At 43.4% G+C, this 26,292-nt stretch overlaps 1 protein-coding gene and 1 non-coding gene across 7 annotated transcripts in view; one reads left to right on the top strand and one right to left on the bottom strand.

The window, feature by feature from the left end:
- NOX4 (NADPH oxidase 4) overlaps nt 1-26,292 on the top strand; it is a 176,389-nt gene that overhangs the window by 61,964 nt on the left and 88,133 nt on the right. For all 6 annotated transcript variants that reach the window (XM_039519640.1, XM_039519638.1, XM_039519639.1 and 3 more), the window contains exon 12: nt 19,246-19,306. In XM_039519640.1, the coding sequence (XP_039375574.1) occupies nt 19,246-19,306 (61 nt within the window). The remainder of the gene's footprint in view (nt 1-19,245; nt 19,307-26,292) is intronic.
- Nucleotides 12,042-12,113, bottom strand: TRNAG-UCC. Its single transcript has one exon. It is a non-coding gene; the product is annotated as a tRNA-Gly (tRNA).

Below are 26,292 nucleotides of genomic sequence, written 5' to 3'. Positions count from 1 at the left end.
GACCCTTCTGTGCTTAAACTCTGTGACCGGCCTCTACTCTGGCCCCTTTTGGGATGGCTTGTGCTCTAGGAGGTGTCAGCAGGAAGTAGTCCCTACACTAAAAGTGCAGAGACTGTGCTTGTACCAGACTCTGTGGGTGGGTGTTTCCTTACGCTCACCTCCTCTGCCTCCTTGGACATCCACTCATTGACCAGCCACACTCTGGTTCACAATCTGGAAAAAAAATGAATGTTGAGCATTGAACTCTGATTTCACTCTGTCTCTTGCTACTTTCGGTGTTTCATTGTGCAAGGACACAGTTTCACACCTGACTCTGACACCTCTGAGGTTGGGAGGAGACATGGCCATTCTGACTGCTCCTTTTGGCAGAGTTGAATTGAGTAGGTTCCTCATTCAACTGCCGTTCAAAAGTATTGGTAAGCCATGCACTTGGAGTAGGGAGGATGGAAGGTTTGGAGGGGAGACAGTCTAGCAAAATCATTTGTTTCAGTTTGCTTGGTAATGCAGTCCATAAATATTTTAATTCTGGTTCCATAATGGTATTGTGTCCTGAGACAGCACTCTGTAGCTCCACAATTTGCTTCTTTTGGCCTTCTGAGAGTTCCTCTCCAAATTTTTAGTCAAATTTGTAGTTGCATTTATCTCTTCATTGGGTGTTTTTCTAACCAGTTCCACTTCTGGTTGCTACAAACTTTTTTAACGTGGCTGAAAGGCATGGAAAGGGTCCAGTTACACAGCTGATCTTGGATCTGCTGGTCTCTGCCAGGCAGTGGCTGGAATTGGAGGCAGTGTGGAGTGGTGGAACCACAAGGGAGCTCCCTGGGCTCTCAGGGGAATCCCATTCGGTGCACCGCTATGAGCAGAGCCAGCCATCCTCCTTTCCCCGTCTGTTCTATTCAGTGTCTGATATTGCTTCCATCACTGTGGTATCCTTCCCACTCCCTTTGGGGTGGCTAGCATCACAGAAAGCACCAGCAGATAGTTCTTGTGCTCAGGGACTGCTGTTGTGCATGACCCCTGTGTAGAGGCAAAAATGCATGCATAGGAAGATGCTTTTGGCATACTGCTCACCCTCCTTATCCAGGCCAGCGTGCAACAGGTGGCTGCTTCCAGGGCACCCCTCTGTGTCCTTAAGGAGTCCCTGAAAGCAGCCCCTGCCTCAGTTTCCCTCTTCCAGAATCCCCAGTAACTCCACACAAACTGTCTGAATATAAATAGCTCTTTATGGGGTTAATTTATTGCAACAGTCTCACAACCCTCTAATTCAGAATTCCTCAGCATCATTCAAACAGTACATTCAATTTTTCAAGTCCTGACAGTCATCAATACACCAGTTAAGCTTCCGCGACTCTCACCACAATCCAACTCTTGACTACAGCTCCAGCGTCTCTTACCATGTCTCACCTCTCGGGTACAGCTCCCGCGTGTTTCATCATGCCTCACCCCAGTCCTCTAGCTAGGGTGGTTTTCCACCCTATTTTACTCCTATGTTTTGTTCTAGCAGTCACCTGGAGACATCAGCAGGCTCATCCCTCCATCATTCACCAGCCTTCAGCTCTCTCTGGCCCTCTGGCTTCAGCTCTTCCATTCTGACAGTCAGCAGGCATCTCCCTCTGCTACTCTCAGCTTCCAGCCCTCTCCAGCCCTCTCTGGCTGTGGTTCTCTGCCCTAGGGAAGTTTGTAGGTGACTCATAGACTTTAAGGTCAGAAGGGACCATTATGATCATCTAGTCTGACCTCCTGCACAGTGCAGGCCACAGAATCTCACCCACCCACTCCTGTAACAAACCCCTAACCTATGTCTGAGTTATTGAAGTCCTCAAATTGTGGTTTGAAGACCTCAGAGAAGAGGAGGCTGCAGTAGCCATGGCAGGATAGAAGAAAATCTTTTCAAGACTCAGTGATGCTGCAGTTTTTATAGGGGAAAATGTAAGAAAGGATATACAATGTGTGTTGTTATGCTGCCATGGCTACTTAGTGATGACCGGGCATAGGAGAGAATTGAATAATGGCAGCTGACTTGGGGCAGCTTCGGAATCTAGTATTGGCCTTTTACATAATACACAGAAACTTGGGTTCCAATTCCCAGTCCTTGCTGTCTAAGCCTGGAAATTTGTGGATGCAGCATGATTTGCAACTGCAGGAGGGAGAAGATATCTCCTATTACTCAGGCATCCTTGCTTACTATACATCTTTCATCCAGCACCTGAATTTTAGGGACACTACATTCAGATTCCGAACCTGTCAGACACAGCACCGCCAGACAGATGGCCCATTCCCTCTTGTACCGTGGGCCCTCGTCACTTCCTCACATCCATATTCCTGTGCCGGAAAAGGATCTCTTCACTTAGTTGGTTGTGTTCCTAACTTATCAAATGGCTTATGTTGTGGCAGCCTTTGAATCAGATGTTGCAGATGTGTATGAAGGCAAAGGCTCTTGTAAGGTGCTGCATTAGCCTTATTAAGTGATGAGACCAACTGGCTTGTGGTAAATAAGGGCATTTGTTCTCAAGTGCAAAAAAGACCCATTGCTGACTTTCCTCCTTTTAACAACCTTTATTCCAGGTTCAATCTATTTAAAAAAAAAAAAAAAAGTGGTCTATTTCTTTTCTTACCCAGAACAATTGCTAAGCAATTACTTGATTTGGTTTGCTTGCAGACACATACCAGCTGACTGCATCCCTGGCTTCTGCTTTCACCAGCCTGATCTGGCTCCTCTGCTCAACCAGCAAACTCCCACCACGGCATCTTTCAGGGGCATCCCTTCTCTGAATCTCTCTGCCCAATCCTGCTCTTCTTTTGAGCTCTTTCTACTTCTCTAGAAACATCACACAGCCCCAGCCCTTCTGGATTCTGGATCCCCTCTTCCTTTTGGACTGTCTCATAAAACTCCCAGGGTCAGCCCTGCCTTCCTCATTGCACCAAACTAGGGTACATCTGGACTGGAACAGGAGAGCTGGGCCCAAATTCATTTAAGTGCCAGACATAGTTTTAACCAGTGTTTCTGAACTGGAGGGTTTTTGTCACAAAATACAATTGGGAGGGTGGAGGTCATTTAAAATTTTATTACAATCTAAAGCAAAGAAAATCTCGCTCCCTCATTCCCCACACATCTTTACATTTAAGATCAAGTATTATTTGCCAACCTCTTGAAACACACACAGAGATAAATTATATGATAATTAATGCTTCTTGTACTCTTACTTTTATAGTACATGTAAGGGGAAAGAGGTTGTGAAAATATTTAACCTTGAATAAAGTTGAGAAACACTGATCTGGACAATAGAAATATATCTTAGTGGTAAATCGGTAGCAGTAAAACTTTGTGGAGCATAGCCTGTTCATCCTTTACTTACCACAAAAGTGAAGATACTGTTAGTTATTATTTATTGAATGTGGTCAAAATTTCCCAAAGTGGCCTCTGAAAATCATCCGCTGGATGTCTCAGCCTAGGGTGGCAAAGACCGAGGCACCCAAAATCAGAGATGCTGAGCACTCGTTGACCTTTGTTGGAGTTTTGGATACTTAGCACCTCTGAAGATTGGTCTCTGGGTGACTAACGTTCGGCAGCTGAAAAATTGAGGCATTTAGAATAAGAGACTACTTTGAAAGTGTTGGCCTGTTGACATTTCCAACTACAACTGTTGTACATTGGCATTTGCCTTCAGAGAAAACAAAAAAACAAAAAGTTGGACAAATTCAAGAATTACACAAGGATATGGTGAAGTCTTCATTATTTAAAGTCTTAAATCAAGATTAGATGTTTTTTTAAAAGCACAAACAGAAGATATGAACTTGATGCAGGTATGATGGAGTGAGGTTCTGTGACCTGTGTTATACAGGAGGTAAGAAGATGACGATACTTAAGCCTGGTCTACACTACGCGTTTAAACTGGTTTTAGGAGCGTAAACGACAACACGCAACCGTCCACACACACTAGGGGCATATATCGATTTTAATGGCTCTTTAAAACCGTTTTCTCCTCCTCTCCTCCTCTAGGAGTAATGCTAGTGTATCACCATTACCATATCGGATTAGGAGTTAGTGTGGCCGATCGACGGTATTGGCTCCTCGCCGGGGTATCACAGTGCACCAGTGACCGCTCTGGACAATCTGAACTTCGGGATGCAGGCCAGGGGTAGACAAAAAAAACCCCGAACTTTTTTAATATTTCCTGTGTTGCGCGCCGTGCTGGGATCGATGATGTGGGTGTGTGATGCAAAAAAAAAATAAAAAAAGAAAGCGCGCCGCACGATGCGGATCGCTGTAAGGGGCTAGCAATGTTCTCTAAATCTGTTCTATCAGAAGAAAAAAACAGAAAAATCATTTTAAAAAGAGTTTTAAATCTCCAGACAGAGGACTCAGCAGGGCCTGCCAACGCGCTCGGCGAACCAAAAAGAATCAAAATCAAAGCCAAACTGGGGGACTCAAGCTCATGGACTGTTCCCTGGACTCATCCCTTGCAGGCTCCTGAAGCTTCTCTGCTCTCCTGCTAAAGCATGTCCTCGGTGGGTCAGGGTCAGGGGCAAAAACAGTCCCCAGGGTGGTCCAGGGCCCCCCAAGAAAAAACAATCCTCCCCACCCCTCTTTTAAATTGAACATGTTACATCTCACCCTGAATGACAGAGATGCTCGCGATGGCTGCATGCTCATAGGCAACGATGGTGCAGCACAACATGGCTGATCCTATCTGGCCCTTGGCTGGTGGCTGTGTATCCAAAATGCACTGTATCTGTCACTCGTGGCATGGGGCATGGCAAATGCTGCATCTGTGCAAAACTAGGACTATGGTGCCTGGCGAGGGTCAATCGGTAGTGGTAGATGGCCTGGTATGGTGTTTTACTATCAGATGGTGCATCATCGGGGCATAGCAACCATCATCCTCCATCAGCCCCACCAGCCCCCCAAGAAGCAAGGCCCCAGAAGGAGATCAGAAAGATTCCCTACATGCTGGGACCTCCTCTGGGCTCTGTCTGGACCTCTGGAGGCTACCTCTGTCTGGACTATCACTCACTCACAAGTCTCTTATCTTACTTCACTTATTTACTCACAACACTGTCACATTTTTGGGGAAATTTACTTCATAGCACAGGAAGGCTGAGGAAGAACAGAGGGGCCACAGGTGGGAAGGCTGGGGAAGAACAGAGGAAGCCAGGAGGGGATTGCAGGCTGGTGCATGAATACTGGCAGCTGAGCTCTCTCTCTCTCTCTGGCCACAGCTGCTGCTGCTAGTACTTCTGCTCTCATTCTTCTCAGGACTGATTCTATTTTTAGATGGGGGAGGAGGGACTTTTAGAGATTGACTCAGCTTTTTTTTTTGCTAGCCAGGGCTAAGAGCAGCCAGGGGCAATGGAAGCAGCAGCAACAGGAGCTAACAAAAGGCAACTTACATTAATAAATGGTACATGTTATGGTACAATGGTATGTACAATTTGGGGTACCAATTTATACAATATGGTATGCTACAAAAGCACTGCTCTGCAAAAGCATGCTGCATCTAGTGTGAAAGCGCTGCTATGTGGCATAGTCTGCGCTACAACATCAGGCTCTGCACACCATCAAGTGCAGGCATGCCAGGCAAACGCCAGCAAAAAGGCTGGCAAAGCATGAAATGCCAAGCTGAAAGATCTTTCAAAGCTGGGACAGGCGACCCACCGAAAGGGAACCACCCACACACCAGCATCAGCGACATTGCAGACAATTCAATTTCAGCGCGGAAGCATGCGGGAACTAAGGGGACGGGAGGGGGACTGGGCTATACGGGGCTCAGAAAGTAGCTGTGGAGGCTATCGACGCTAGCCACTACACTATAGCTTGACACGTGTTTAGACCGTATCTTGTTTAGTGTGATTTATTTTGTTTATTGTTTGTATTTTGTTTTTATTAAAAACGGTTCCTTAGTCCTGCCTTGAGTGCAGGGGACTGGACTAGAAGACTTCTTGAGGCCCCTTCCAGTCCTACGAGTCTGTGGTCATACTGGTCCCTTCTGGACTTAAAATATAGAATTTAGTCACCTTCTGTGGCTTTACTGCAAGGCGTTTTCCTTCCCTAGCTGGGTTACAGGTGTTTGGGGTCAGAAAAAGGACAAGGGAATGGAAAGTGAAAACTCTTTGAGGCATGTTGTTTCTTAAGGGAGAGACAAGGTGAGTGAGGTAATATCTTTTACTGGACCACCTTTTGTTGGTGAGAGACAAGCTTTTGAGCTACACAGAGCTCTAAGGGAGGCAGCCCTGCTGTGAGTTCTCTGGCTGCCTCAGATGTTAGATTTTAAGACTATAGGTCTCACTTGTTTATTCAGACACCCCTGTTGCAACATCATGTTCTGTGATTAGAGTTGTCCCCTCTACAACCAAATTATAATGTCTGCAGACACTTCTCAGTTAAATTAAGTCACTCATAAGGCCAAGTTTCCAATATGGAGAGTTTAAACAAAGCCAAATTTGCAAAGTAGCCCACAATAGAAATATATGGAGCCACCTTGAAGACTCTTCCCATACAGCTCATTCTTTCAGACATAAACATGTCTAAAAAACCCCCAACAACCTTACAAGCACCTTTTTCTGACATCTGTCTTTTAAACTGTGTGATTCATTAGTTAAAACGGGGGTAGCCTGATTTAACATGGTTCACTTTCCAAACCTAAGACTAGCTGTTCTGTATTGGCTGTATTATTTCTATAGCATGCCTGTATTTGTCATCATTCTTCCCCATCGTTTTATAATCTCAGGATAAATTGTTTGGGGAATATTTAGATCAGTTTTCTGTGAAAACCAGACAAACTGTGGCTCACTGAACTTTTGAAGCCCAAATTCTTTTTGCAGCTGATTGGCAAAGTTGAAAATCCACCCCCACCTTCCCCACGAGGGAAAGAAAATCTAGCTCAGTTGGGTTTAGTTGTGTCATTTTCTCATATACATTAACTCTTAAGTGCTTTTCTGTCTGAGTTGCATAACTGATCTGACCGTTTCCAGGTCACAAATTTGGACAATACAGCAAAGGTTTGGAACAGAGCAGTTTTATCCTTGGAGGCAATCACCATGACAATGAACCAGCTACAGGAGCACATGGTGTTTACAGTGCCTGCCAGGATGTCTCCAAATTCCAGTTTAGAATCATATTGCGTCTCTTTCCCAAAGTGAAATAGCCTCTTAGAAGGACTTTCTCTCTGCTTGTTCATTTGTGTGAATTCAGCTCTGCCATGATCTTCCTTTTAGCTGTCGAAATGAGGACAGGGCTCCTTTTCATTCTCTGCCAGCCATAGCACACATCATAGCTGTCATTGCCAATAAACGACTAGTCCTGTTCCCACTTCTGCCTGCGCAGAGGGCCCCTGGGCAGTAGATTCCAAGCAGTTCCATTTCACGAGGGGGACAGAATGCAGGGGGGGGGGGGCTCTCCATTGGAGGCACATGCCTTGCATTGGTGCCAGCTCAGCAAGGGATTCTTGCGTAGCCATTGAGAGTGGGTGGATTGGAGAGGTCTGAGATCCAGATTGTCTAGCTCCTCACTTTTGCAGGAAGTACTAGGATTGTGGAAACCACTGCGTGCCTTAGGCTGATGTTGATCCTATGTACTGTGCCACAGTCGAAAGAGGATTCTTTCCCTCTTCCCTCCGTTGCTATCCCTAGTGACAAGCTGAATTATCTGAGGTAATCCAGGAACAAGATTTCTCTCAAACTGGAGGTATTGTTTGGCTTAGTGAGTAAAGCTCTGGACTGGAACTTAGGAGACCGGGGCTCTACTCCAGGCTCTGCTACTGTCCTGTCATGTGACCTCTACATCTCTGAACCTCTGTTCCCCCTGTGATGATGATGAACTTTCTACAGTGCTGTCTGGTGCATCCCCCAGCCAGTGACTCCTCCACAGTAATAGTATAGCCAGAAACGTATGCCAAAGGCTACCAAATCCATAGTGAACCACCACAGAGAGCAAATTTGTAGGCAAGGGCCATCTACTGAACATGCCCCTGGTTGTAGGGAGAATTCTAGGCTGGGAATGGGTACCAGCAGTGTCCCTGAGGACCCTAAATGCTGTAGGTTATATAATTTACCAGACCTATCTGTTTTTATTTCCTGTCTGTTGTGCTCTCACGCATATGGGACCAGATTCTCCATTGCTCTGTACCTTGTGTAGTCACTTACATTGGTGTAAAGTGGGTGTAAACACTTACCACTCGGATTTAGTAGCATTTTACACTTTCTTTGCACTAGAGAATCTGATCCAGAATTTTTTGATGCTACTAAATAAAATCAAGTATATTTCTAGTACGTATTAGTACTAGTAATAAATTAAACTTGGATTAGTTAAATTAAGAATATGATCCATATACTTTCTATTGCTGATTGAAATAAATGACATCTACAGATGAGTGCTAATCCATATGCTGGTTTATGAAGACAGAGTCTTCCAGATGATGCACAAATCCACATGATGTCCCCTGAGTGCTAGATTTTGCATTTGTATCACGGAGTTAGCTGAAAATCACATATAGGCAGACAACTCCCTATTAAACATGCATCTATGAAAGCTCAGAAACAGTAGGTTTTTTCCCAGCAAAGGGTGAAGAATAAATTATATTCCATACATTTGATCCAGTTATAGGATGTTAAATCCAGTGTTACAAATGGCAGAATGCAAAACAAACAAAAAGGGTGTGTGTGGGAGGGCACATTCTACATCTCACTCATCATTAAACCTCTTAGCAGGAAATCTACTATTTCAGATACAGAAGACTTTTATCTCTGAGAACATAGGGCCATGTTCTCAGGGGATGTAAATCAGCACAGCTCCATCAAAGTCAATAGAACTGTTCCAATTGACACCTATTGAGGGTCTGTCCCATAGTCTTTGGAGGATGGCTGAATGCCTGCAGATGAACATTTTAGCAAAAATTGCTGGAAGATCTTATAACATGTCAAATATTCCCCTTTTTTGAGATATGCATGTTTGGTTTGAGGACAGAATAAGATGAGCATAGCTTCATGTAATCACAGACAGTTTATTTGCAACAGTAAATTTGCATAATTTCCCTAGCATTTTAATCAGGTTGGCACATCAAACAAGGTTCATTCACAGCTCTCTTGTACAGAAATATTCCATTTAACATTGTCCAAGGTCTTCTTTTGCTGTAACAGTCCTAGAATATAGTTAGGAAATAACCCTACCTTCTCAATTTGGTAATCTAGTGAATACATCTTTTTAGAAAGACTAAAATAGTGTTCTTAAAACAACTTGTATGTCCTAGGAGTGGAAAATCCTAACAAATTTTGTAGTAGCTAAGTTATCTTCTAGGGATCTTGGAGAAAAAGTTTTATTGTCTTTGACTAGAGCTGCAAAAAGCACATCATGCATTCCTGAAGTCACTCAGACACTTGTAGTTTGGCTAAAGGTCATACACATACTTTTTAGGGTCCCAATTCAGGAAAGCACATAAACTTGTGCTTAACTTTAAGAATGTTCTTAAGTCCCTTTGACTTCAGTACAACTTAATCACATGTCAGTTTAAGCATATGCTTAAATATTGTCCTGGATAGAGTTGTTTTCCTCAATCACGGGTAAGAGGTACTCTGTTTTGGAGACCAGAGATGCCAAAGAGTTTAGGCTTAAATTTCAGATTTTTAGGCATGTGTGCATTTACTGTAATTGTGTGCAGAGACCTGTCAATGGCATGTGTTATTTAGACATGCCAAGGCTTGCATATTTTCATGCCTACACTTGTGAATGACGGGATGGCTGTGGCTGGCTTGAGTCAGCTGACTTGGGCTTGGTGCTAGAAATTGCTAAGTAGATGTTTGGGCTCCAGCCCGAGGCCGAATGTCTACACAGTAATTTTTCAGGCTGAGAACCCGAGCTTCGGGTGAGCCGCGAGGTTTTTTATGTTGTTGTTTTTTATCCCTGTCTAGGCATACTCTCAGTGGTCAGATATGGGGTGATTGTTTTATAAAAAGCCTTTGCCCATGGATGATGTGGTGTTTTTGTCTTTTATCGTATTTGTGTCTGAGTTCATTTGAGAGCGCAGTGATTGTCTGGTTTCACCCACATAATTGTTATTGGGGAATTTTGTGTCCTGGATGAGGTACACCAGAAGCTGCGATAGCCCTGTGTAGTACCCATTGATCTCGAAAGGTGGGTTGTTGTGGGAGGGTGTTGATTATTGCAGTAGTGGAGAGATGTCGGCAGGTTTTGCATCTGTTGTTCTGGCAGAGTCTGGTGCTGCTTTGAGTTGGTGGGTCCTGGTCTGTGTGTAGCTTGCTTCTGATGATGAACATCAGTCTCTAATGTCCACCCAAGCACTCGCTGGTCTGGCAGTCTGGGAAATGCCAGGGCTCTCAAGTTTAGCTGATCTCAGAGGAACAGAACATGTGAATGTGCTATTTATGGAATAAAAATATGACTGGGGCTTTAAAAACTAGGCTCTATATATCCTACATGATGGGTTTGTTTCCTCTATGAAGATTTAATAGCACAATAAGGTTTTCTAGAGCCCTCCAAGGGACCCTTAGGCCTGTGGTGTCAGCATATACTTCCTAAAATGTGAGAAGAAATAAATCCTGATGTTATGGGGTTATTGTTCAGAGTACTGCAGAAGGGAATTATTCACATAAGTCATGTAAAGGACAATGGGCTTGAACCTGCACCCACCTGAGTCGAGGGGAGTTTTGCCATTAACACTGGATGCGGGGAGGTTTTAATAGGAGAGGAAGGATAGTCTTTTTTTCACATTGGGCATTAACAGTGACTGGGCAGGGTTGGGGTGGGGGTTGCTTCTCGTCTGTGGCCCCTCAGTTAAAAGTGAAAATTCATCTTTCTTAAATATTCATTAAATGTTTTTTGTTTGTTTTGTTTTAATCTAGTTTGGCACTTCTGCATTTCTCTATAAAACCATGCTTTGTGATGGTCGGGCTGCAGGAGGGCAACTGGCACCTCCTGCGGGCGCTGGGCATGAGATTCGGGGGCAGCCGGACTGTAAGGTGGTACCTCCAGTGGGCGCCGGGCACAAACTTGTCTTGTAGAAAAGGTGCTGAACTGGAATTCCAGACTTCTGGATTGAGCAAATCATTCCATCTTCCTGGGTAGAGAAATTTATCCACCGAGCAGAGATCTGGCACAAAACCCACCTCAAGACTTAAGCTCTGCATTGGGGTTGTACTGGAGACCTGCTGGCAAACAGATGGGCAAGGGTGCGGCATGCTCCATGTGAGCTTCAGAAAAGCTGCAATAGGAGCAGGCTAGCTGCAAACTTGACCTTTGCATGGATAAAGTGGCCCCATTATTCTGTGCTAGTGATTGCAGTCCATAGGCTGTCTGGCCAGTATTGGCCAGGCAAACATGCGCATCAGTGGCAAGTGGGTGAGTGTTTGTTTGTTTGTTTACGCCTGCATTCTAGCACTATTTGAATGTTAACATAGCTAACAACATATACTAATATATCACTCATTTTTAAACTGTGTAGTTCTTTTCAGGGGTTTCATACATCTTTTTGGAATTTTGATGTCTGAGCAAAGTCTCTTTTTTACAAAGGGGTTCAGATTCGATGGTGATGAGTACAGTATAAGACTGTGAACAGGATTGGATAGAAAAGAAGGTGCGATGCTACTCAGAACTTCATAGTTGCAGTTTGCAGGGATATGTGAAGACTTTCTTTTGATTTTACTTCATCTGACTTCGTGCTCTGAGTTCTGCTAGTTTGGGGAGGAAAGCATAAGGAGCAGTTCTGTTTTGCATGGTTTCCTTCTGATACCCCAAATGGTGTCAAGATCACAAACCTTAATAAAACTGTGACCTGAATTTGGGGTTTGTTTAAAAAACAAACAAACAAAAAGCAACCCCCTAAATCCTCAAATAAATTAAAATTGAACCAGATATTCTTCTGTCCTTCATTTTAAGCACTGGAATAAATTGCCTAGGGAGGTTGTGGAATCTCCATCATTGGGGATTTTTAAGAGCAGGTTGGACAAACACATGTCAGGGATGGTCTAGATAATACTTAGTCCTTTAGTCTGACATTAAACCAATTCCGGACAGGGCAAAAACACATCTCTGCATTGGCCGGGAATCGAACCCGGGTCAACTGCTTGGAAGGCAGCTATGCTTACCACTATACCACCAATGCATCTGGCAAAAGCCTCTCTCCCAGGTGCTACATGTACTAGGAAAATGATTCATTCCTGCATCGCTAATGAGCAGGATGGGTGGACAGGCAGCAACTTGCCAGCTCTGAGCACAGACAGGTTCCCACAGTGACTGGGGATGGAGGTGCTACATCCCAGAGGGAGGTGTCACCAACCCCACCTCTCCCCCCAGAGAAGGGAAACAAAGATAAATGACCAGAATGACTAACCTCAGCCCCTTTTGAAGTTAACATTTGTGTTCGTTCCCGCTACCTACAGAGGGGTATGTGGCTGATTCCAGTCTCTGCTGGGATACGGGACGATTCAGGCTGTCACTGGGCTGAAGAAGGGAGATGGTTTTAACAGGGACGGCTGCCTGGTCTTAAGGGTGTTTGTCACCTGGTCTGGGTGTTTGGTACATGGATGCAGTCCCCGCTCCTGGGCCTGTCCTGTGCAAAATAACAAAACTTTTCTCCAAAAGGAGATCGGCACACGAGGTCACCAGGACACAAAGAATGTAACAACACAATTCCTCTATGAGAAGTGACTCTGACAAGTGATTGATCTCCCCTTGCTTTTATATTGTGGCTCTTTGTCCCACCTCTATTGCACCCCATGGGAGGGGTAAGGAGTGAGGTTGTGCTACGGGCATTTCTTTGATCTTTTAGTGTTTTATACCCCCCCCCCCCCCAAGCCCATTTGCCCCTCCTGACTGGGTGCTTGACTTTGCTGGGAGATGGGAGTTGAGGCAATCGTAAAGTGCGCTCTGAGTAACACTGTGACTCCTCTTACCCGTTCCCGTTGCACGAACAAACCCATCTGGCTAGGGAGAAGCAACATACACAGTGTCTTTGTTCACACGTGTTCGGAGAAGAGTATCAAAAGGGGGCTAATTTCGCTACAGGTAATCAGGAAAAAGATCTTGGAGTCATCGTGGACAGTTCTCTGAAGATGTCCACGCAGTGTGCAGAGGCGGTCAAAAAAGCAAACAGGATGTTAGGAATCATTAAAAAAGGGATAGAGAATAAGACTGAGAATATATTATTGCCCTTATATAAATCCATGGTACACCCACATCTCGAATACTGTGTACAGATGTGGTCTCCTCACCTCAAAAAAGATATACTGGCACTAGAAAAGGTTCAGAAAAGGGCAACTAAAATGATTAGGGGTTTGGAGAGGGTCCCATATGAGGAAAGATTAAAGAGGCTAGGACTCTTCAGCTTGGAAAAGAGGAGACTAAGGGGGGATATGATAGAGGTATATAAAATCATGAGTGATGTGGAGAAAGTGGATAAGGAAAAGTTATTTACTTATTCCCATAATACAAGAACTAGGGGTCACCAAATGAAATGAATGGGCAGCAGGTTTAAAACAAATAAAAGGAAATTCTTCTTCATGCAGCGCACAGTCAACTTGTGGAACTCCTTGCCTGAGGATGTTGTGAAGGCTAGGACTATAACAGGGTTTAAAAGAGAACTAGATAAATTCATGGAGGTTAAGTCCATTAATGGCTATTAGCCAGGGTGGGTAAGGATGGTGTCCCTAGCCTCTGTTTGTCAGAGGGTGGAGATGGATGGCAGGAGAGAGATCACTTGATCATTGCCTGTTAGGTTCACTCTCTCTGGGGCACCTGGCATTGGCCACTGTCGGTAGACAGATACTGGGCTAGATGGACCTTTGGTCTGATTCGGTACGGCCGTTCTTATGTTCTTATGAGTGTGGGGGTCTGGGTTAGATGACCTCTCGAGGTCCCTTCCAGTTCTATGATTCTATTATTTTGAAAGACTCTCCCGGCTCTAATGACATTTTTCATCTCTAAAATGCTTCACAGATATTAATTTAATTTATCCCTGTGACAGCCTTGAGATGTTGGAAGGTATTATTGTTCCCATTCCATGGATGGGACAGCAGAGGTGCAGAGATCTATCTCAGGTACTCCCAATACTGTAGTAAAAGTATTGGCAACCTTTGGCCCAGGGCCTGCCAGGGTAAGCCCCCTGGTGGGCCCGGCCAGTTTTTTACCTGCCGCATCCACAGGTTCAGTCGATCGCTGCTCCCACTGGCTGCAGTTCACCATCCCAGGCCAATGGGGGCTGCGGGAAGTGGCGGCCAGCACATCCTTTGGCCTGCACCGCTTCTCGCACCCCCCATTGGCCTGGAGCGGCGAACCGCGGCCAGTGGGAGAGGCGATTGGCCGAACCTGCGGACGCGGCTGGTAAACAAAGCGAGCCAGCCCGCCAAGGGGCTTACCCTGGTGGGCTGCGTGACAAAGGTTGACGATCCCTGCTGTAGTATCTGAGCACCACATAGTATGTAATGTACTTATCCTTAAAACACTCCTGTGTGAGGTAGGACAGTGCTATTACCCCATTTTATAGATGAGGCACAGAGGCACAGAGATTGAGATATTTAGGCTCCTAATGTCATAAAAACATAAGAACGGCCATATTGGGTCAGACCAAAAATCCGTCTAGCCCAGTATCCTATCTTCTGATAGTGGCCAATGACAGGTGCCCCAGAGGGAATGAACAGAACAGGTTATCATCAAGTGATCCAGCCCCTGTCGCTCATTCCCAGCTTCTGGCAAACAGAGGCTAGGGACACCATGCCTGCCCATCCTGGCTAATAGCTATTGATGGACCTATCCTCCATGAATTTATCTAGATTTAAATGATAGGTTACAGACTACAGCTAGTAGTCCTGCAATTTCACATTTAAGTTCCTTCAGAACCCTTGGGTGAACACCATCTGGTCCTGGTGACTTATTACTGTTTCATTTATCAATTTGTTCCCAAACCTCCTCTAATGACACGTCAATCTGGGACAGTTCCTCAGATTTGTCACCTAAAAAGAATGGCTCGGGTTTGGGAATCCCTCTTTCATTCTCAGCTGTGAAGACCGATGCAAAGAATTCATTTAGTTTCTCTGCAATGGTTTTATCATCTTTGAGTGCTCCTTTAGCATCTCGATTGTCCAGTGGCCCCACTGGTTGTTTAGCAGGATTCCTGCTTCTGATGTATTTAAAAAAATGTTTGATATTACTTTTTGAATCTTTGTCTAGCTGTTTTTCAAATACTTTTTTGGCCTTCCTAATTATATTTTTACACTTCATTTGCCAGAGTTTATTCTCCTTTCTATTTTTCTCACTAAGATTTAACTTCCACTTTTAAATAATGCCTTTTTGCCTCTCACTGCTTCTTTTACTTTATTGTTTAGCCACGGTGCCACTTTTTGTTCTTTATTATTTTTTTAAATTTGAGTATATGTTTAAGTTGAGCCTCTATTATGGTGTCTTTAAAAAATTTCCATGCAACTTGCAGGGATTTACTTTTGGTACTGTACCTTTTAGTTTCTGTTTAACTAACAGCATTGGCCTGCTAAACCCAGGGTTGTGAGTTCAATCCTTGAGGAGGCCACTTAGGGATCTGGGGCAAAAATTGGTCCTGCTAGTGAAGGCCGGGGGCTGGACTCGATGACCTTTCGAGGTCCCTTCCAGTTCTAGGAGATTGGTATATCTCCAATTATTACCTTTTGTGTAGTTCCCCTTTTTGAAATTAAATGCTACAGTGTTGGCCTACTGTGGTGTTTTCCCCACCACCGGGATGTTACATTTAATTATATTATGGTCACTATTACCAAGCGGTCCAGCTACGTTCACCTCTTGGACCAGATCCTGTGCTCCACATAGGACTAAATCAGGGGTTCTCAAACTGGGGGTCGGGACCCCTAAGGGGGTCACAAGGTTATTACATGGGGGGAGTAGCGAGCTGTCAACCTCTACCTCAAACCTCGCTTTGCCTCCAGCATTTATAATGGTGTTTAATATATAAAAAAGTGTTTTTAATTTATAAGGGGGGGTCACACTCAGAGACTTGCTATGTGAAAGGGGTCACTAGTAAAAGGGTTTGAGAGCCACTGGACTAAATCAAGAATTGCTTCTCCTTTTGTGGGTTCCAGGACTAGCTGCTCCAAGAAGCAGTCATGTACGGTGTCAGGAAACTTTATCTCTGCATCCTGTCCTGAGGTGACATGTACCCAGTCAATATGGGGATAGGTGAAATGCCCCAGTATTATAGAGTTTTTTTATTTTAATAGCCTCTCTAATCTCCCTGAGTATTTCACAGTCACTATCACCATCCTGGTCAGGTGGTCGGTAATATATTCCTACTGCTGATTTTTATTATTACAGCATGGAATTACTATCCATAGAGATTCTATGGTACAGTTGGGTTCATTTAAGATTTTTACTTCATTTGATTCTATGCTTTCTTTCACATATAGTGCCACTCCCGCACCAGCACGACCTGTTCTGTCCTTCTGATATATTTTTATACCCTGGTATTACTGTGTCCCATTGGTTATCCTCATTCCACCAAGTTTCTGTGATGCCTATTATATCAGTATCTTCATTTAATACGAGGCACTGTAGTTCACTCATCTTATTATTTAGTCTCCTAGCACTGATATATAAGCACTTTAAAAACTTGTCACTTTTTACTTGTTTGCCATTACATGATGTAATTGAATGAGACTTTTTTTCATTTGACTGTTTCTCATCAGATCCTACCAGTATTTTATCATCTTCCATCCTCTCCTCCTTAGTAGGACATAGAGACTCTCTCCATTAATAGATTCTCCCCTAAGGGATGTCTCTGTCCAAACCACATGCTCCTCCGCACTTGTTGGCTTTCCCCCAGCCCTTAGTTTAAAAACTGCTCTACAACCTTTTTAATTTTAAGTGCCAACAATCTGGTTCCATTTTGGTTTAGGTGGAGCCCATCCTTGCTGCATAGGCTCCCCCTTTCCCAAAAGTTTCCCTAGTTCCTAATAAATCTAAACCCCTCCTCCCTACACCATTGTCTCATCCACACACTGAGACCCTTCAATTCTGCCTCTCTAATTGGCTCTGCGCGTGGAACAGGAAGCATTTCTGAGAATGCTTCCGTGGAGGTCCTGGACTTCAATCCCTTACCTAGCAGCCTAAATTTGGCCTCCAGGACCTGTCTCCTGTCCTTCCCTATGCAATGTACATGTACCATGACCACCGGCTCCTCCCCAGCACTACACATAAGCCTATCTAGATGTCTTGAGAGGTCCACAACCTTCGCACCAGGCAGGCAAGTCACCACGCGGTTCTCCCGGTCATTGCATACCCAGCTATCTATGTTTCTAATGATCGAATGGCCCATTACTAATACTTGTCTCTTCCTAATAGTTGGGAGTTTCTTTCCCCAGAGAGATATCATCAGTGCGAGAGGATACCATAACATCATCTGGAAGGAGGATCCCAACTATGGGATCGTTTCCCTCTGCTCCAGCTCGATGTTCTCCTTCCCTGAGACTTTCATCCTCCTCAACAGCACAGAGGCTGTCAGACTGGGGGTGGGACCATTCTACTGTACCCCAGAAAGTCTCATCTGTGTACCTCTCTGTGTCCGTTAGCTCCTCCAGTTCAGCCACTCTGGTCTCCAAAGCCCGTACACGGTCTCTGAGGGCCAGAAGCTCCTTGCACCGAATGCACACATATATGCCACCCACCTAAAGGGCAGGTAATCATACATGCTGCATTGGGTGCAATACACTGGAAAAGCCCTACTCTGTTGCTGGACTTCAGCAACTGATTTCAGAATCACACTCTAAAGGTGTGGTGGAGCAGGGACTTGGACACAGGTCTCCCAAGATCTATGCTAGTACTCTACTGGATAATCCTTCCTCTCTAGAAAAGTTGTGACTTTGCCAAGTCCATACAGTCAGTCAGTGTCAGGTTTAGGGGAAGGCTTCAGGAGTTTCTGGGTTCCAACCCTTCCCTCAGATCCACACATATCTCTAAAGCTTAGAAAAATAAGATAAAGAAGAGTCCTTTATCCTTTGCTTTCTCTGTTGGCTCTTGTCTGCGTGAAAGTTAGTATATTTGGATCCATCATTAATTGCTCAAAAGGAATGTGTTAGGGTGTAGTTGTGCTGCTGTATCTTCAAAGGAAACTGATAGTGTTGCTGTTAAGTAGGGAAAAGAATATTCTTTTCTAAAGGGATAGCTGTTTATTTCTTCTTTAAAAGCAGCAAAGAGTCTTGTGGCACCTTATAGACTAACAGACGTTTGGGAGCATGAGCTTTCGTGGGTAAATACCCATTTCGTTGGATGCATCTGACGAAAGCTCATGCTCCCAAACGTCTGTTAGTCTATAAGGTGCCACAAGACTCTTTGCTGCTTTTACAGATCCAGACTAACACGGCTCCCCCTCTGATATTTCTTCTTTGTGTTTAAAATCATCATAGTCCTGCAAGTCATCCTGTTGATGAGTCTCAACTCTTTCTAGCTAGCAAGGAGTGACAGATTTGAAGGGCCAGATCCTCAGTCCTGCTTCATCCCTTTTGTGCTGCTTTGGCAGTTCAAAGAGAGTGCAGGTAGCTTAAATAGCTTGGTATGGGGGGACTCTTCAGGTGGCAGTGTAAGCAGCTGTGCGGCCTCCAGAGTAGGGGCATGGCTGAAGTAGAGTATTGCCTACTCTTTTGATTTTATCGTGCGTCCCATGATATCTGGTGTTTTTCTTAAAGTCTGACCTGGAGTCATTTGAATACAAGAGAATCTCAGCTTTCATTAAAAAAAAAAAAAAAAAAAGTAAATATTTAGCCCCCACAGTTGTGAGGATAAGCTTGAAAATGTGAACCCTAAAGGTTGAAAAGCCAGAAGGGAACTAAAAAGAACTCCCAATGTGTGATTTGGAGGCCTGGCTAGTGATTTTTGAATGCTTGGGGTTGGCAATACTGAGCATTGCTGCTCTCCTGCGATCCTCAGTTACCATAACAGTCCCTTGTGAGCCATTGTAGCTGGGCACAACTTAGAGGAGTAGCTATTCGAAATCACATCCAAGTTGGATACATCCCAGGCCTGTTCCGTGATCACGATGAGAGATAAGAATGTTTGGAGCCTTAATCAGTCTGTTCTAGGCTTTCTGCATTTTACTGAAGTTGCAATTGCTTTATAATAAAAGGACAGCTCCTCATCTGGTGTAAATCACTGGAGCTACTCTCATTTACACCAGCTAAGGATCTGGTCTCAAAATTGTGCTTAAATCTCAGTTTATTTAATTATTTTTCAGAAATGTTCCTTAACTTATTTCATTTTTTCAGTGTCCGACAGATACCAAAGCAACATTTGGGGTCCATCTTAAAATAGTGGGAGACTGGACAGGTATGTAGAAACAAACTTTCCTTTTTAGGCACAAATAACTTCACTTGAAATTTTATCCCCTGAAGGCTTGAATACAATGATCACACTTTGATTATGAAGATTTCTCACTAGAAGTCATTCATATTTATTTGTCAAAAGTTGCCTTTATTGCTTTATCAATGCCACCGCTGACTTTTTCAGATGTGTATTTCTTTAGATAACACATTTTTTTAGTGCTAACAGATGTTCTGGTTGTCAGCTAATTATTAGTAATGTGCTCTGTGCTTTTTACACTAGCCTGCTGCTTCTGTGCCAAGTGTAATGGTGCCTGCAGAAATGCTGAAATGTGCACTCCCTTGATAAGGGGATTTTAATACCAGCAGTTTGGTTGGCTGCCGGGTTAATTAACACCTATGGCACACTGAGATTACAGGTTGCTTTCACGTTCTCCTCTGCTCTTCTGCTGCTCTGTCAATATTCTCCAGACCGCAGGTGTCAGCCTGGATTCCATGCAGAGGAGAATTCTAATTTGCTGCTTGAGGTGACAGCTGTTTACTTAGGTGACAGTTGTCATTGGTGTCTGATGGCTGATTTTTTCCAGCTTTGCATTTTCTGTCTTAAGAGGAAGCCGGCTCATTTGGTTTTTTGTAGAGGAATGTCTTCTATATTCACTTTCTCTGATTCATCAATGTGGGCTGGGCTTGTTACTCACCACTTCTCCCCAGGACAAGAGAGCAGCTTAAAGAAAAAACAAGGTGGGGAGGTGTTAACTAACTGATCTTTCTTGAGGGGTTGGGAACTTCAGCAGGTGCGACTGGCTGCCTGCTTTTAGTAGACAGGGTTTTGTATGTTATTCTCCTTTCCCCCTGCCTAGTGTTTGTGTTATCAGTTTAGATTGTAAGCTCTCGGGGGCAGAGCAGGCGGAACAGGCTTGAAAGAGTGATTACCACATTGAAAGAGTGATGCAGGCGGTGACAGAAGGATAAGTGAGCTGGCAACTCCTTGTGGGAGGTTTCTGTTGATGGAACATCATTTCTTGCCTAGGTTCCAGCAGATATAAATTTAGCATCCCAGTAGATGCAGGAAGTAGCTTCTGAATGAATAATTGTGACTTCAGAAGTACATTTTCAGGCCAGGAGCAGATATTGAATAGATCTTCAGGCAATATAATTACTCACTCCTAAGAATTAGAGATTTCATATAATGGAACATGGGATGCATTTGAAAAGCAGGGGGGGGTGGAATTTAGAGACTCATTTCAAGGGTGTAGCCTGTGGGCCAAATCTTCAGCCAATGTGTATCAGAGTCTTTCCATTAAAGTCAGTGGAGCCAGGCCAGTTTACACCAGCTGAGGATCTGGCACGTTAATTAATACCTTTTCAGAAAGGCTGTGCATGGTCTCCTGTGTTGTCGGCAGAACATGCATCCTGGAGATGACTTTTGGGTGCAGATCAGAGTACTTTTCATTTATGGTCATATGGCAATAGTACTGGAGATCCCATTGTGCTAAGCCATGCAAAACCATACTGGGAAACAGACACTGCCCCGAGGGGTTTATGAGCTGAATCAGTGGTGCCGAGCCTGATTACACAGGAGGGCCACGTAAACCTAAGCGCAGCCTTGTGTGGGCCAAACAGATTCAACGTATTTTAATAAGATTTAGTCACTTATATTGATTTATATTTTAAGTTCAGCTTGTTTCGTGTGTAGTTAGATAGGTTGTGTAAACTGAAATGATGTAAATATGACCACAAAATCTTGAAATAGGGCGTGGGCCTTACAAAATGCTCTGGTGGGCCGTGTGCAACTCCCGGGCCATAGGTTGGGAACCCCTGGTCTAAATAGACAGGCCAGACAAAGGGTGGGAGGCAAGGCATAATTATTCCTTGTTTACTGATGGGGATCAGAGGCATAGAGAAACTAAATTACTTGCTCACGGTGATACAGGGAGCCTGTGGCAGCACCAGGATTGGACCCTGAGTCCCAGTCTAGTGCCTCAACCATAAGACCAGTCTTTTCTCCTGTATGTGAATCCATAGCTACCTGATTTGTATACATTTAGGGCAGTGGGGCTTGGTGGAGTGTGTAACTCTGTCCCTGGGAAAGAACAGCCACCTTGCTGGGCGTGTATGTGTGTTCCCTTGTAGAACTGCTCAAGCATCCGTGGCTGTAGGGCTAGACTCTGCAACTCCTGGGTGCCACACTTGTTGTTCCAGGGCCACAGTCTGGTGTTTAACTGGCAGAGAAAGAAGAGATGTAATCTTGGAAGACATCTGTCTGAAAGGGCTAGATTGGTGCCAAAAGAAATTCCTCGTGTAAGATTTCTTAAAGGAAATCACAACCCATGCAAGATTTTGTTTTCTTTTAAATGACTTGAGGGGGGCTTCTAATAAACCAGGCTGTTTATGCTTAATGAAATACAGTGTTCTGGGTATCACCCCAAAACTTTGTCAGGTCACAAACACAGGTGGGGCTTTGGCACAGGCTTGCCAATAAAGGATGCCCAAGTTCTAATTTATCCTCTGGCAACGACTCTTTTTGTGACCAGGGGCAAGTAATATAACCTCCTCCCCTTAATTACCCCATTTGTAAGCTGCTTTCCTGGCTCCCATAGATGTTGTGAGGATTAGTGAGTTGATGTCTATAAAGCATTTGGCAGATGGGAAGTGCCGTGTAAGTGGTACATTAGGCCTGGTCTGCCCTTAAAACTTTTACCAGCAGAGCCATGATGGTTAGGGGTGAGATTTTTTTTTTGCTGATATAGCTATGGCGGTAAAAGCCCTAATGTACACGTCGTTTTACCAGTATAAAAGTGCTGTGCCAATATAGTTTATTTTGCGTCCCAAACTGGAGTAAAGCACTGTTGGGCCAGTATCTACCAGGAGAGGAGGGGATGTTGCCCTAGGCAATTCGCCATCTGTAAAATGGGGATAATAGCACTTCCTACCTCACAGGTGTGTTGGGAGGACAAGTGCATTGAAGATTGCCAGCATAGCTAAAGTGCAAAACTTTTCAGTGCAGACAAAGCCTTATAGTCTTTCAGATTCAGTAGATAAACATTAGCTGATTAACACGTTTGTTCTACTTCTCTGCTTTCTGGCTGGTGACCCTGGTCGTCTCCAGACCCGGGAAGTTTGTTAGCTGAACATTTACAGAAGTCCTTTAAAAATTTTTTTTGGCTTAATATTTGTTGTCAGCTTTGTCGCCTATTATGCTCCTTTCTCTTGCTGCTCCTTCAAGTACCGTTGCTAGTTGTGCTTTAAAGCTGACATTTCAACTAACACCCCCTGAAGGGAATTGAGAGGCCATAGGCCATGATGATCTGTCCAGTAATACAACAGCAGCAAAAACAAAACACCACACTGTAGCAAACAACGTGTCTTGCTCATTAACTATACTTCAGGTCTTTAGACAGAAAGTGATATTGATAGCATTGAAATAGACATGCTCTTCTGCAGCTCTGCAAGATGTTGTCATGGAAAATAAATATACAGCACACAGAAGAATTAAGGTGAACTGTATATTTTTAATAAATCCAGTAAAAAGACTGCAATATATTACAATGTCTGCTGGGACAAACTATTTAGGGTTATATTAAAAGCATTGGTTTTGTACTGTGCCTTAATAATGTTTATTCTGTAATGATATCATTCTTCTGTCAGACTATTTATCGTGTTAAAAATGTTTGCAAGACAGATCCAATGTTGCTGGGTCACAACACATTGTTACAGGGACAGTATAATAGCACTGTTGGCCTTCTATTGAATTTGGTACTCTTACTATCCTGTACGATCCTGTAGTTTTACTATCCTGTATCCTGGCCCAGGAAGTGGTAGACATGTGACTTTGGTCTGCTTGGTTTGGAGATGAGGATAAATATTGCAGTGAGGTTCCTCAGCTTTAGGTATTGACTATCCTGGTTTGAATCAGATACAGTATGTTCTTTATCATTGTTGCCAACTCTTGCCATATTTGGTGTTTTTCTTAAAGCTCCAGCTCCTGGAGTCAAGTGGTTTCAAGAAAATCCCAGCTTTCATTTAAACAGGAAAAAAAAAAATCTCCGTTCCTCATAGATGTGAGAAAAGTCTGAAAACATGAACTGAATGCACCCTGAAGTCTTCAAACTCAGAAACCAAATAAACTTTCATGCTTTTTAAGCCAATCTTGTGATGTTTCAGAAACTGGCTTACACAGGCAGCTGGGGATTTCTTGGGATGGGGAATCCTCATGTAGTGAGACATGGCTGCATGGGTTCTGTGTTAACTCCTCACAGCTCTGAGTATAGGAGGTATTCCTGGGGGCAAGTTGTGATGTGCTATTAGCCACTCCAGCCAGATAAAATTTAGTGGTAAATGTAAGAACTGGAAAGAGAGTGATATTTCATTTTCAGAAAACTAAAGGATACAATTAAAACTGTTGAGATAGCCGGCCATGTAATCAATAGTCACCCCAGCCCTAATTGAGTTTGGTTCAGAATGGAGCGAGAGAGAGAAAGAGAAAGAAAGAGAGAGAACGGATGTGGAGTTTGAGTGAAAGAGGTGACAAACTTGTCCCATTATCTTCATAAATTATTCATTGCTGCTGAGTTTCTTTTAAAATATCCAGTTGTTAGTTAGTAAACAAATAAAGGATAAAAACAGCGATCAACATTCCCTCAAGATCTCTTCTGTTTTCGGTCTGTTTTATTTCATGCTAGTATGCTTTAATAATGGTCCCCTTTGTTACATTAGATTTTGCGAGTAAAAGCAGCAAGAAAGATGATACCATGTAGAGATGCTGTACAGTCAGTCACACCAGCAGAATTAAATCTCAGTTTAACGTTCCAGAATCAGCAATAGTGGGACTCTGTTAGGCACATTAAGGTTTTAGGCTTAACTATCTGATTTTCAGACTAATAACTCCCACATTATTGGTGAAGCCTTCTGACCTTGCAGTTCAGTAAGGATGTGATTCTGCAACCACTGAATTCGATGCTTCCATACGTTAGAGTTGCAGAAATGAGCCATAAAGAGCTTTGATGTTGTTGCTTATTTTATTTTATTTTATTTGTATAACTAAATAGAGCTGAGCCAAAAAAATCAAACCAAAACTGAAATTGTGGGGACTTTTCAGTGAAACAGAAAGGTCCGTTTTGGGGTTTGTTCTAGAGCAGAGATTCAAACTTGGGTCTCTCACATCCCACATGATGCTTAGATCATTTGGCTGAAGGCTATAAAGATGGGTGGGAGCAGCAGCAGTAGCAGCCCCTCCACGTCCAGCTGTTTTGTGAATAGCTGAAACTATTTTGGCCAATTCACAAATAGTTTCAAGTTGACTGAAGCTGCATTTTTTGGCAAACAAACAATTTGTTTGAAAATTTTTGCCCAGCTCTAAAACTGAATAAAAACATAAAAATGAGTTAGCTGTGTCATTAGCCAAAGATTGCCATATGTAATATACGTTTTACTCTTTAGAGCCATTAATGTTCATTGATTGATTGATTATTGTAAATGGATTAAAATAAATCATTAACAGAAAGAAGACAGGAACAAATTTCGCTTACTGGCTAGACACTGAAAGCCTCAATGTTCTTATTACGAAAGGAAAGTTAATGACAGCCAGTTTACGTTCATGATTTTTTTTTTACTTTTAACCTGGATGATTTTGCTTAAACCGATCTCCATCTGATTTGGTATAAAACACCCTGTTATTTGAGTCAGCTTTGCTTGGAGTAGTCTGTTTCCTAATTTAAAGGAAACAGTCAAGATTGTTCGGCTTGAAAATTAGCCTATAGCAACAGCCTTCCTACAATGAAGGTCCTATTTTGACAATTCCTATTATGCCCAAACCTCCATTTTTTTTCACTTCCCAAACTCTCAATGACTTCTTTAAAAAAAAAAAAAAAGACAGAAGGGGACGTAACATGACCATTAGCCATTAGCGATTATCTTCAAGTCACGGAAGACGGGAGAGATTCCAGAGGACTGGAAATGGCACTATATTTGCCCTATCTATAAAAGGGGAGATAAGGATAACCCAGGGAATTACAGACCAGTCAGCTTAACTTCAGTGCCCGGAAAGATAATGACGCAAATAATTAAGTAATCAGTTTGCAAACACCTAGAAGATAATAAGGTGATAAGTAACAGCATGGATTTGTCAAGAACAAGTTAAGTCAAACCAACCTAACAGCTTTCTTTGACAGAGTAAGAAGCCTTGTGGATAGGCGGGAAGTGGTAGATGTGGCATATGTTGACTTTAGTAAGGCTTTTGATACTGTCTTTTATGATCGTCTCATAAACAAACTACAGAAATACAACCTAGGTGGAGCTACTATAAGGTGGGTGTATAACTTGTTGGAAAACCGTTCCCAGAGAGAAGCTATAAGTGGTTCACAGTTAAGCTGGAAGCGCATATCGAATGGGGTCCCGCAGGTATCAGTTCTGGGGAGCCTATGATTCTATGACTGAATGATTTAGGTTTTTCTTATGTTTCAGTATATTACGTGTAGGAGACGATGAATAATCTTGTAGTTAAGACACTGAACTGTGACTTGAAAGATCAACTGCGAGTTGAATTTTCTGATCTGCTTCATCTTGTCTGACTTGGAAACTTTTTCTCTCTGTGCCTCTGTTTCCCATTTTGTAAATCAGGGACAGTAATAGTTCACAGGTATGTGGTAATTGCCTTTTTTTAATTACTTGCGGCAGCCACAATTTGCTGGCCGTTGTCCACATGTCTCAAATAGTGTCTGCCACAAAGAACTTGTACGACTATTTAAAACAGTCTAATGATTGTTGGATGGCAGTGCATGCATTGTATATGTACGGCACATTCATTTGCAAGTATCAAAGAGATCCAGTTTCTCAGATAATTGGAATAGGAGTTACCCTTATTACTTGGTCTTCAAAACAATTATGTGGCTTAAACTTTGCAAATATAGTAAGAGAGAGAGGGCCATTAGTAGCGTTTGCTACACTTTACTAAAGAAGATCATTAGAATATAAAAGTCCAAGTCCAGATAATTC

This window comes from Mauremys reevesii, linkage group 1 (genome assembly GCF_016161935.1).
Source record: "Mauremys reevesii isolate NIE-2019 linkage group 1, ASM1616193v1, whole genome shotgun sequence".
Taxonomy (NCBI): domain Eukaryota; kingdom Metazoa; phylum Chordata; order Testudines; family Geoemydidae; genus Mauremys; species Mauremys reevesii.
Note: the sequence above shows the minus strand (reverse complement) of the source record. Positions and strands in the feature narration are given on the sequence as shown.